Below are 12,799 nucleotides of genomic sequence, written 5' to 3' on the forward strand. Positions count from 1 at the left end.
ATTCAGCCTATAATTTGTCGTCGAAGTTGAGCCGCAGAATAATAAAGGTTCCAAAAGGATAGCGCTAAAACGGAACTTACCCTCGCTCTTGGTACCCATGGAGGAGGTGGTTGCCTTTGACGCGTCGGCACATGACTTGATACGTTCCACGCCTACCCTGACGCCTTCGTTAATTAAATCGCGACTCGAGTATCTTCATTGCCAATTACTTATAGGCAAAGTCAACAGTTACAAGACAGAGCTCCACGAGCATGTGAGATACATATAGCTTCATTTGGCCGAATTAAACAATTGCATCAGTCCGAATTTGTTCTAGACGGTGCAGCAGCGCCAACATGCCTGCAGATATACGGAACTTTTTTGGTGGTAAGGGAGCTGTCCCAGCGCCCAAGAAGGAGAAGGTCAGTAGCATTTCTATGTTATTATAGTCTATCTCTGTCAGTGCTTGCGACAGGACTTACTTTCTCGGCGAAATTGCAATTGTATGGCGCTGTTGTATCTCTTTAGGCTTATTGTGCACGGAATTTGATCGTCTAACTAACATCATCCACAGGCTGAAGCTCCCAGTTCGCGACGGAAGCAAACCCGTAAAATTATAGACGAAAGCGATGGGGACGAAAATGAAGTAAAAAAGATCGCCACTCCAAAGAAAGCTATGTCAAAAAAGCTGTCGAATAAGACCTCACCGAAAGGCGAAGAGACCACCACTAGTGATTATTTCGCATCGAAAGGATCGAAGAAGATTGCAAAAAGCACACCAGATCCAATGAAGTTGACAGCACTGTCCCCACGCCCAAAGACAAAGTTATCAACTACAAACCTCGTTGAGCAAAAACCGCTAAAGGCCAAGTCGCAAGGAAAGGTCTACAAGAACGCGGAGGACGACGACGAAGGGGCATTCGTGGATAACGACGACCTCGATGCAGGCGATGATATTTTTGCTGCAGCTGTGAATACTGGTGGGAGGCGGAAAGAGGAAGATGATTACATGGAGATTGATGGCGACTCCGACGATGATGTGGTTGTTACCAAGATGTCCAAGAACGGCAAGCTTGCACCAAGAAGTAGGAAGCGGAAGTCAGCATCGCTAGACCCGGATGACTCTGGCGAGTTCGACGCACCCAAGAAAGGATCCAAAGTGAATGATGAGAAGAAACCACCTGCAAAAAAACCTCGGGCTGCACCAAAGAAAGAAGCTATTCCTGAGAGCGCAGAAATGCAAGCAGTACTTGATAGCATTCCGACTGTGGAAGCTCCACCTCCCCCATCGAAAAGTGCAGATGGCAAGAAATTTAATTGGAGGAAGGCCGCTGCTGGCGGAGGTAATTCGGGCCCACCTCCAGGAGCTGGCCCAAAGGAGTTGCCGGTGGGAGCGGATAACTGTCTGGCTGGACTGACCTTTGTTTTCACTGGCCTTCTCGAGACAATTTCTCGCGAAGAAGGACAGGAGCTTGTCAAAAAATATGGTGGAAAGGTAACTGGAGCACCCAGTGGAAAAACGAGCTATGTTGTTCTTGGGTCGGATGCCGGGCCAAGTAAACTGGAGAAGATTGCGAGCCTTAAAATAAAGACAATCAATGAACATGGGCTCTTCGCTCTGGTTTGTGCCACCTCAGAGCACTTGACACAAACCGGAGGCACAACACGGGCAGCTGAGAAGGCACTCGAAAAACAGAAAGAAGCCGAAAAGAAGATGAAAATTGAAGCAGAAGAAGAGGAGAGGCAGGAACGTATAAGAGCAGCTGAATCTGAAAATGCAGCACGCAAAGCTGCTGAATCACGGGGACTTGCTCCACCTGCGAATAAAAATCTCGCAGGCTCTCAGTTATGGACTGTTAAATACGCGCCCTCGAAGATGAATCAAATATGCGGCAACAAAGGCCAGGTCGATAAAATCCAGACTTGGTTACAAGGCTGGCCTAAAGCGCACAAACTTGGTTTTCAATTGCCTGGCAAAGATGGTCTTGGTATATACAGGTCAATTGTTATCTACGGGCCCCCCGGAATTGGCAAAACTACAGCCGCTCACCTTGCATCCAAACTCGAGGGCTACGACGTTATAGAGAGCAACGCCAGCGATACAAGGAGCAAGAAGCTCGTAGAGTTCGGCTTCCAGGATGTACTCAATAACAACTCCTTGCTGGGCTTCTTTGCAGGACATGACGAGCCGGTGGACTCTAAAAAGAAGAAAATCGTGCTTATCATGGACGAAGTAGATGGAATGTCTGCCGGTGACCGTGGTGGAGTAGGTGCACTTGCTAAGATATGCAAGAAGACCGACATTCCCATCATTCTCATATGCAATGAGTTCAGAATACCGAAGATGAATCCATTCCGTCACGTAGTGGCCGAAGTCCCATTCAGACGGCCTACGGTTGATCAGGTCCGGTCTCGTGTCGCGACCATCTGCCACAGAGAAGGGCTGAAACTGTCTAGGGAGGCTATGGACGCACTGATCGAGGGAAGTAACAAGGACATAAGACAAGTTGTTAACATGCTATCCAGCGCCAAACTAGATCAGGCCGCCATGGATTTCGATCAAACCAAATCTATGTCGAAGCAATGGGAGAAGCATGTCGTTTTAAAACCCTGGGATATCTGCCACAAGTTACTAGGGAGTGGTATGTTTGCACCTTCAAGCAAATCTACCCTCAACGACAAAATAGAACTCTACTTCAACGACCATGAGTTTAGCTACTTGATGATTCAGGAAAACTATCTGAGAACGAGGCCTCTAATGCCCCCAAACCAAAACTTGTCGCCGAGGGAACAGCGATTGAAAACTCTGGAACTAGCGGACAAGGCGGCTGAAAGTATCAGTGATGGCGACCTTGTTGATCGAATGATCCACGGCTCTCAGCAACAGTGGAGCTTGATGCCTGTACATGCAGTATTTAGTTCAGTTCGGCCTGCCAGCTTTATGTCAGGCGCCGTAACCGGAGAAATGCCGTTCACAACCTGGCTTGGGAACAATAGCAAGCATGGCAAACTCAGCCGTTTTGTGAAGGAAATTCAGTCCCACATGCGCCTTCGGACTTCAGGAGACAGGCATGAGATTCGGCAACAATACCTGCCCACGCTCTGGACCCAGCTTATCAAACGGCTAGAGATAGAGGGCAAAGATTCGGTTGACGACGTTATCGATTTGATGGACAGCTATTTCCTAACACGAGACGATTTTGATGCTATTATGGAACTCGGAGTTGGACCTCAACGACAGGAATTGGTAACGTTGGAGACTCAGACAAAGTCAACGTTTACTAGGCTGTAAGCTATACCACGTCTCTTACACACTTGAAGTTGTTAAATAACTTGACTTCAATAGATACAATAGCCGCACCCACCCAATGCCTTTCATGAAAGCTAGTAATGTGGTTGCTCCTGCTAAGGCCACCAAGGAGATGCCGGACCTAGAAGAGGCCATCGAAGAAAGCGATAGTGGCGAAGTTCTAGTTGAGACACCAGACGACAACGAAGATGAGGACATGGATATTTCGAAAGATAAATATATCAAGAAACCAAAAGCCAAGAAGGCAGCGGCGAAGAAACCAGCAGGGAAGAAATCTAAGAAAAATGATGGTGCTGCTGACGGTAATGAAGGCGACTCCCAAGATGAAGTCATGCCCAAAAAGCCCCGAGCCAGCAAGCCCAAGGCCACTGGTGCTAAAACAAAGGCGAAAAAGTAGAAAAGAGGCTGTTATTTTCGCATCACTTCTGCGGCCGTGATGAGCCTGGTGGACTAGTAACTTCTTATACAGCCCGCGATAATACCTCTTTAGGAATGGAAGTGCCATTCCCAAATTCTTTACCGCTATATAGCACAGCGATGTACCTGTGTTTGTTCTCTATGACATGAATTGCGAATTAATGTGCATCAACCGTTGATATTGTTGTTTTTTGTTGTATGCTTTCGTACTCGAACTTGATTCATGGAGGGTAGTTCCACTGGATCGCCTGAGAAAGTGCCTTTCAACTGTTGCCCTTTATTCTACAGTTCGCCTCCATTTCTAGCGGGCCAACCAACCCCTTTGTTATCTACTCTCAAGAATATCGTTTGATCCTTCAGCTCACATATTGCTTTCAATTACAGCTCACTACCATATTGCCTTCGTCCAAAGCTCACGTCCACTTCGCCTTCAACCAGAGCTCACTTCCATGTGGATATCGCCTTCACCTACAGTTAACGTCCACATCGCCTTTGGCCACCGTTCGCATTCATATTGCCTTCACCCAAAGAGCAGTGATCATGGCGTTAATAACTCGGAGAAAACCAAGCGACTGTATGTATAGAGAATATATTGGCTCTGAAGGTTCTACCCCACGTGGGCTCGGGTTTATCGTACCAGAAGAAGAAACACTACTGGAGGGTGGCTCACGACTCGAAACACCCCCTTCTAGACAGTATGATAGCCCGCAAGTTGAGTCCGCCAGTCAGGAACAAAACTCGCCAGAATCGGGACCGCAGCAAACTCTGACAAAGACAATGCTGGATACATACGCACTCATGCGAGGACGCCTGGGACGAGGAGAACGGGGACCGCTTTATCAAGAAGGGTTTACCTACAGAACGTGGGAACCAAGGCCAGAAGACGATGACCCAAAACTTAGCCCGACAATCCCTTGGGAAACTTAGTAAGGAAGCCTATGAGATACAAACACCGATTATGTATTAACACCAACCAGTGACCATGAAGACAAGGAGAGTAAGAGACTACAGGAAGCACCAACTCCAGATCTCGACTGTGTCAGAGAACCAAGGGAAAGAACCTTCTCTGAGAGACTGGGACAAATCGGGTATGTGAAGATCAACGGTCAGGTCACCGACCCGGATAGTAAGACAGACGTCTTAAATGCCCTCAACGGAATCCGCGGCTACCCACCTCGAGTCCCGGGCTTTCACGACCCTCTCCTGTCTCAAGTCATGAACGACACGGAACTGGGTGAATACTACACTCAGTTCCTTCGCGATGTTGATAACGAAGAGGATCCTGAACGGGACAACGAAGGGAACCCTTTGGATAATCGCATCAGCCCAGTCACGTTTATGAAATGGGCATCTGGTGTACAGAAGAAAGTCAGGGTCAACACGGCCGAAATCGAGGGGGAGGTTGTAGAACGGGCTAGACAAGAAGAGCTTAAGGGGGAGAAGCCGCCAGGAAACCATCGACCGTTGGTATGGTCTGCCCTGAAACCGCAATTCGATCAAGAATTAGGTGGTGCGATTTCCCCGGCATATTCAGTCGACGAGTATCCTAGCCCACTGATGTCACCACGAGGTAAGCTGGCAGATTTGTGTATACCCGTGCCGCTCGGAAGTGTCAGGAGAAGCTGTGCACAGCTGTGTGTTTACAGCAACTATGATAAATCCAAGGCGCCGTCACCAAGGGCTGCCATCAATAAGCTAGTCACTCAGAATTGGAACTAAAGTGATAAAGTCTATTGGTTTAAGTTGCTGGCGTCGACCCTGAGCTGTAGACTGTCCTTCTATAGACTTTGGGCGGCACGAAAATTTGGAAAAAGAATACAGCTGACATCAATGCAGGAGTTAACTTGACCAACGTACCCGGCATGTTCTATCATATGCTGCCGGAGTTCAATGTGGTGCTTGCTCGTGCAGCATTTCATGATGGCGGGATTGATTTATCTACAAAGGCATCGTCAGAAACTGAAATTACCACAGATGTGAGTGAGTACCATGAATACTAACATCAACTTAACTAATTCAGGCCAGTGGCAACTAGCAGACGCTCTTGGAGACGGTAACAGGGAGCTTGGAATGCATAGAATCGATGTCATCCAGGTGGAATTCCAGAACCTTATGGCAGAACGTGACGTCGAAGTCGGGAAGGCAACCGAAAAGATGTTGCAATTGAACTCAGCAAGGGATACAATCACTCGGTTAGGGGAGATGATTTGCGCTCGACGCTATGAGATGACCATTCTGAAACGTCGTGCTCGAGCAGACCAGTTACTCGGCGAGTGGAGAGAACACCTCCGCCAACAGACAGCGAGAGCTGTGAATATGGCCAAATCATGGGGGGATGAGCTCGACGAACTGCGTGATGTCAATGTTAAACTCGTTGGCGAACTACAAGACCTCGATCAGAATTCGGAGAACGATGAAAGATCGGCTGTGGTCTGAATTTTTGGTCTTTGTTCTGGCTGAGATTCTGGACGAGAGCAGGTATACCAAGGGGCCATATTTGGATATGAAATACCGACTAGCCCTTGTGGGACGTCGTTGGGATTTGGTATCAGCAGAGGCTATTCGTTTTTGGGCAAAAAAGGAAGTTTGTCACGAAAGCTACCATTGGGCGCTAGTACCGTCTAGTATTTTATGCTTCTATTATGATGGGGCGGTTTCCGCAAAACTTGTCATACCCCTTTAGGTTCGTTCATTGTACAATAATAAAACATGCCGTCCCACCAAATTGATCCGAGTCCAACGCACTCCTTGGATGCCGCTAAGAGGGGAGGGATATATATACATTCATAAGAAAACGCCATCCATCATTCCAAGCCTGATATATAATAAAAGTACACTCCAGATGGCGTTAAAGAGTTTGTTGGGTTCCTGGGCTCAGGTGTTTCTCACGACTCCGACTTGTGCGGCACGCATGGTGCGGCCGTTCAACTTCCATCCCTTACGCTGAGTCAACACCACGGTGTTGTCCTCCTTTCCAGCCATTGGTGTCATGAACATGGCCTCCATGAAGTTGGGGTCAAACTTCTCCTCCACTGCCGGGTTGATGCGCTCAAGTCCGTGCTTAAGAAGTGTCTGCATCATAATACCCTCAGTCATCTTCAGACCATCGTAGAGGCTGATTAGATCGTTCACGTGCTCGTTCTTTTCGATCGGAGATAGCTTCTCTTCTGGAACCATCGCCAGAGCTCTGTCCAGGTTGTCGACACTCTCGACTAAATCCTTGGCGAACTTTTGGATGGCGAAATCCTTTGTGGACTGGATCTCTCGCTTTGTGCGCTCTTGGAGGTTGCGGTAATCGGCGACAGATCTCAGGTATTTATCCTACAGAAAAATGGTTAGCAAATTGACAAGGTAAAGAAAACGCGAAGGCGAATAGCTTGTAGCGACATACCTTGAGCTCTACGATCTCCTTGTTTTTGGCCTCAAGATCTTTTGCGGCGGCATCCTCAGGTGCTGCAGCGCCCTCTTCAGCTGCCTTACTGGCCTCTCCGTTGGTTGCGTAGCATCTCGCGGATAGTGCTAACCGTGGGCTTTGCGCAACATATTGCGAAGACCTAATTAAGGATCCTGCAAGGAACGGCTTCGGTGCCGTCCGCACTGCTGTCGACCTGACTTGTTTGAGGAGAATTCGTTGAATCATGGTTGTTTTTGGTTATGTTGCAATGATGAAGGTGCTCTCTGGAATTTATTCGCGGCCATGATGGATGGACATGGACAGAAACTAATTAGCGGTCTTGGCGTGGAATGGCATAGCAGGGGGGTTATGTAAACCGAGGAAGTGCCGAGTCCCGCGAGTTTGTTGGCGTAACGTAAGTCATGGTGTAACCGGGACCATGGTAAAATAAAAACCTTAATAACTCTTTCAATAGTGCTTATAAAGATTAACCCTCTTATATTAATGATCTTCATATAGCTATCTAATATATATAAAAACGCTAGTAGCACTAGTTTTTATTTAGAAGAGATATTAAGGTTTAAACTTTTGCTAACGTGGTTGTACACCGAGTCGTGAATGTCACCGAGTCGTGAAACTTTTTTATACCCACCACTGTAAGGTATAATTAAACAACCACAACATGTATTAAAACTAAAACTATTCAGAATCTGATGAGCTAAGTACTTCTATGACCTCCTGACAAGTTCGTGCATTATGGCCAGCCCCCCCGCAAGTGCCACAATGTCGTACACCTGGTTGCCCCTCATTCCTACCAACCCCTCCAGAGCGCTTCTCGCGATTTATTTGCTCCGTAACTGCCCTTTGGGACAAATCATCATGTGCATCCCCTACAGAAAGTGCACACCCTTGACGGACACGAGACTTTTTAGCCCTCCGGCGTTTGCTAAGAGCTTCGTTTGCTGCTCGAAGGGTGCGGACTTCAGCTGACAATAAAGTCATTTCATGTGCCAAAATCTCTGTCCCTTTAGCTAATGCAGTAACAGTAGCAAAAATGGGGGTTGGCGAGCTTCCTTGGTGCCGTGCAATGCGATTTTTAACTAGAGTAGTCTGTGAGAGAGCATCTATTGGGTTGCGAGGCGTTTGAGAAACCCAAGGATCAGCGTCTATAGAGGGGGGTCCTGTAGGTGTAGGAGTCCGCAACTTGACGTCTAGCTTTGAAATGATTACTTGCGGATCAAAGGGCACTAAACCAGCTCCGCGAAATCCAGCTTTGGCGTTTTGAGTTGTTATTGACTGGTTATAAGCTGCGTGGAAAGCTATAAAAAACTCAACCTTTGTAATATGGTTTATATGAGCCTTAATAAAGGTCTCAATTTGACGCCCATACATGTGTTTAAGAACACTAAAGCACCCAACATCAAGTGGCTGAGTTAGGTGAGACGAGTGAGGAGGTAGACAGAGAGTTATGATGTTGTTTGCTTTGCAATATTCCTGAAACGCAGCTGATTCGTGACTTTCATGCCCGTCTAAAACCAACATCCGATATGGTCCTTTTGCACAACTGCAAGTATGTTTATCGAAATGATGAAGCCATTCTAGACCTGTCTCGTTGTTGGTCCATCCATTGCTTGTTGGTTTAATTACCCAATTGTGAGGAAGGCCGCCTTCAGTATACCAACTTGAAAGGTGACATTTCCCTTGAACTACTAAAAACGGAGGGATACTCCCGCCTTCAGCATTCACACAAACAATTGCTGTAGCCCATTCCCGATTGCCAGGCTGAACTGCCTTGCCTCTTCCACGTCGATCGGTGCGCGTAACAACTAAAGCTGAGCTAATAACGCCCATCATGAAGCCCGTCTCGTCAAAGTTGTAGAAATCGCAGTCTTGGATGCCGTACTTTGCTCTCATGTTCTGCACAAGTTGAAACCACGCTCCAATAAGCTCAGGATCTTCGCACAAGGCTCTTTGAAAGTCATAAATGCGATTAAAATGCGTCTTTAACTCGGGGCGGCGTTGTATAAATCGATATGCCCACCGCGTCCCAACGTGCTTTCCCCCACGCGATTCAAGGATATAATTTGCCATATCCTCCACACTAGCAGGCCGAGGTGCAAATCCTCTTGCATCCATATCCAATATATTTCGAATAATCACTTCCTCTTCTAGCTCAGTCAATTTATGACTATTGGCTTTGGTTTCGCGTCGAGAAGGTCGGCCGGCCATTCTATCAGTAAGCGTAGAATAAGGCACTTTATATAGTATTGATGCAGACCTGCGATTAAGCGATTTACATGTTTGAAGAGCCTCAATAGCTAGAATGATTCGCGCTTCTTGGGTTTGGATTTCCATTGGTAGTTGTGGAGGAAACGCGTGTTGAAGTTCGTAGGTAGCTAAGTAGGGAAAAGTTCACGACTCAGTCACATTCACGACTCGGTGTACAACCACGTTATACAAAATATTTATAACGTGGTTTATCAGTACGTCGGACATATGAGTACCTCGGACACTTTTCCCGAATTTCCTACCCTCTAACTTCACAACGCATTTTTTCCACCTTTTATTATGTCAGTGATTACCCAAGAAGCAAAAATCATTCTAGCTATCGAGGCTATCCGAACATCAAAAAATCTAAGTCGTCGGAAGGCTGCTAAGCTCTATGAAGTACCTCATTCTACACTCTGCGACAGAATGAACTGTAAGGACACAGGGCACCCAGCTCACAGTAATAGCATATGAGAGTGCGAGTCGGAGGCTAAACGGATGCTATCCTATAGGTCTACTACGAAGGATACAAAAAAGATGAAGGGGGAACCCCGTTGAGTCTGTTTCCTTAACTCCCGAAACGGGCCCGACTCGGTTATCCCAACCCTAGCCCTGAACCTTCCACCGCAACAGGTCTACATCGGCCCTGAACCCTATACACTTACCATCCCCCACTATAGTGTAACTCGCTATATGCTCCTCTACTGGTTCGAAACCCCACCGAGTCGGATTCCATGCTTGTAGTGACCGTAACAGTTCTGAGACAGGTTCTTCGAGTATCTAGGTACAGAGGCATCCTTACACTACCCCCCGTCATAAGAGAGTGCTTTGTCCGCAAAGCACGCTGCCCGCCTATGGTCCGGAACCCATCCGGGTAGCGTCAGTGACTTGGGCGTTCTTTGTCGTAGGGTTTGCGCGCGTGGCCGCATTAGTGACAACCGCATTGGTCTGATGTGCCGGGAGATGGAAAAAAATAATCCTGGAGCAGTACTACCGTATCAGCTCCGTCTGGTATGCGACTACTTTTTGTTTTCTTTGTTCAATCTCTAGCTTAGTGGTGATGGTCCGAATGAGCACCGGGAGGTATCCGCTACAGGTACGCGTCGAAAGTTCCCCATCGCGCAAGGAGGGTAGCTGCGCTAACCCGATTCGGGTGTCATTGTTGTAAGCCAAATCTGAGTTCAGAGCTTCGCCCACTTTCTCGTTTTTTATTGCTTCACAACAACAACGCCCACAAACCGACCTCCGAGACCAGTAAATGGCCACTCCCCGTCCGTTTCTTGATCGTCTACTAACTGATTGTATAGGATATCCACAATCTGAACGAACGAGTAGGTGATGGGAGCGCGTTGGCGCGCTGGTGATAACTTGGGCTTGGCTAACGGAATCGCAGATTCCATTCAAATCCAAAGAATCGAAGATGCCGGTTCCGACCCCCTCCGGGGCCCTTACGGTTGCCTTCCGTGTGCTCTGTTTGCGCTGCCTTCGGGCCAAAGCCCGTGGGATCCAGTCCCACGACTGCGTCTGGTCCTCGACCAGTTCGAAGTGTGGGTACTGCACCGCGCAGCACTCGCCTTGCGTCCCGGTAGGTTTTCTTCTGGGGTTCGGTGTTTGGTTTGGTTGGCTGTTGCTGACTTTGGTGGAAGCTGCCCTGGTTCCTCGGGGAAGAGTTTGCGGCCCTCCTGGCCGCCGAAGAGGCCACCCCGCTCATCCCCGCCGAAGTCGTCGCCGCCGCCACCGAGGCCAATCGGGTGGCCCTCCTGGCCGCCCAGAGCGTGCCAAAGTTCCGCTCCGAGGCGGAGCGTGACCTCTACGAGGAGGCACGCGCCACTCGGGCTGCCCTCGAGTTGGGGCTGGCCGTGAGTATCCCCCCTTCCCCTTGTGACTCGGTATGGTTTTGATGCTGACTCTGGGCAGCAAATTCAGTCGTCGCTGCGCCGTCTTCGGACGGAACAGGAGAGCGTTCCTGCTCTCTTGGGGGAGTTGGTGGCTGCTGTGGGCAAACTGCCCACCGCTGCCGCTCCTGTGGTCGCTCCGACTTGGAGTGATGGAAGGAGGGAGGAGGAGGATGGGGAAGTTGGGGCGGCCTACGGGGCCTAGGTGGGGGAAGACCTTGTGTCGGAGGGGACTCGGGCCTGGCCCTTCGCGTGGGGTCACTTCGACCCTTCGTCTCTCATGGTGGTAGCCGCTTGTTGCGACGCCGGTGAGACGTTTGGGAAGGGTGGCTCCCGCAAGGGTTATGGTGGTGAGTGCGCCCTGGCTCGGAGGGTATATTTAGTTTAGAGTCGCAGACAGCAATGACTCTGTTTCTTCCGCTTTGTCTTTCCATGATCGTAGTTTTGTTTCTTTCCCGTCTCCCCTGCCGTAACACCTCCTAGTAGTTCGTGAGGTGGACCTGGTAAGTCTGGGTATTCCGTATGAAACTCTCTGAGTTTCTGGGGAGAGTTCATGAAGTTTGACGCTGGGTACCACTCCGGGTCCAGATCGTATCCGACCCAACTAACCCGGTATTGTAGTTGCTTCCGGTGGACCCTTACGGCGAGGATCTTTTCCACTTCCCATTCCTCTACGCCGTCTATCACTTCGCTGCTAGGCTCAGGCGGATCCTGACCAGGTAGGGGATTGTTCGGATCCTTCATAAGTACGTCTGGTGAGAACACATTGTGTATTTGAGAACCGCTAGGTAGTTCCAATCGAAATGCGTGCCCAATCCGTTCCACCACCGTATATGGTCCGACCCATTGTTGGCCCAGCTTGCGGCTAGGACGAGAGTTTTTCAAATTTTTGGTCGATAGGTACACTCTATCTCCTACATCCCAGTCGATGGCCCTTTGGCGTCGATTCGCGTGCTTAGACATTTCCTCTTGTGCCTTTGCCATGTTTTCCTTTGCGTGGACCCATGCGGTATGCATTCGGTCTGCCACCGCCTTGGCTTCCTCTCGGTTTAGGGTCTCCCGGGGGTTGGTGCTTTTCAGAGTGTTCCAATCCCAACTCGTACGCGGATCGGTTCCGTACTTGAGTCGGTAGGGGGTCATGTCATACTGACATTCGTTGCACTCAGTTTGCTATCAAACTCAAGAGCAAACTTAGAAATCTCCTCCTCAAACCTACAAGTCACCATACATATCTGGGCTTATCACACCAACAACAGAAGCAATACTACTCAACGATTGCTGAAAACTCTTCTACTACATCTGTTTATGCTACATACATCACGGCATATCATTTGGACACTCATTGAACAAGTTATTAAGAAAATCTCCTCCTTAAGGGGGTGGGCCAATACTACCACATGGCATATCTCTACCAACTAGAGGCCTAGGAACATGAACGATAGCTCTAGAAGCTTCTACAACCCTCTATGATTCATTACACGTCATCGCTCCTTAGTTACCCACAAGATTGGTTAAGTTATGACATAATTTGTCTAT

General features: G+C 48.6%; 3 protein-coding genes across 3 annotated transcripts; 2 read left to right on the top strand and 1 right to left on the bottom strand.

Annotated features, from left to right (window-relative positions):
- Positions 1–27: 27 nt before the first annotated feature.
- VC83_03788 (uncharacterized protein) lies at positions 28–4,632 on the top strand. Its single transcript, XM_024467431.1, has 3 exons — positions 28–401; positions 554–3,267; positions 3,326–4,632. The coding sequence occupies exons 1-3, from the start codon at positions 336–338 to the stop codon at positions 3,684–3,686; spliced, it is 3,141 nt and encodes a 1,046-aa protein (XP_024325005.1). The 5' UTR covers positions 28–335; the 3' UTR covers positions 3,687–4,632.
- On the top strand, positions 4,505–6,142 carry VC83_03789 (uncharacterized protein; the record flags this gene model as incomplete). The annotated part of the gene is made up of 4 exons (XM_024467432.1): positions 4,505–4,632; positions 4,684–5,276; positions 5,543–5,682; positions 5,732–6,142. The coding sequence occupies 4 exons, from the start codon at positions 4,505–4,507 to the stop codon at positions 6,140–6,142; spliced, it is 1,272 nt and encodes a 423-aa protein (XP_024325004.1).
- Positions 6,143–6,580: 438 nt separating this feature from the next.
- MGE1 (Mitochondrial matrix cochaperone) lies at positions 6,581–7,346 on the bottom strand (the record flags this gene model as incomplete). Its single annotated transcript, XM_024467433.1, has 2 exons — positions 6,581–7,027; positions 7,098–7,346. The coding sequence occupies 2 exons, from the start codon at positions 7,344–7,346 to the stop codon at positions 6,581–6,583; spliced, it is 696 nt and encodes a 231-aa protein (XP_024325032.1).
- Between the last annotated feature and the right edge of the window lie 5,453 nt (positions 7,347–12,799).

Source organism: Pseudogymnoascus destructans, assembly GCF_001641265.1.
Source record: "Pseudogymnoascus destructans isolate 20631-21 unplaced genomic scaffold scaffold_8, whole genome shotgun sequence".
Classification (NCBI taxonomy): domain Eukaryota; kingdom Fungi; phylum Ascomycota; class Leotiomycetes; order Thelebolales; family Thelebolaceae; genus Pseudogymnoascus; species Pseudogymnoascus destructans.

Coding starts and splice junctions, on each gene's coding strand:
- VC83_03788 (XM_024467431.1), top strand. CDS start 336: ATGCCTGCAGATATACGGAACTTTTTTGGTGGTAAGGGAGCTGTCCCA. Junction 402..553: donor CAGCGCCCAAGAAGGAGAAG/GTCAGTAGCATT, acceptor CATCATCCACAG/GCTGAAGCTCCCAGTTCGCG. Junction 3,268..3,325: donor AAGTCAACGTTTACTAGGCT/GTAAGCTATACC, acceptor TGACTTCAATAG/ATACAATAGCCGCACCCACC.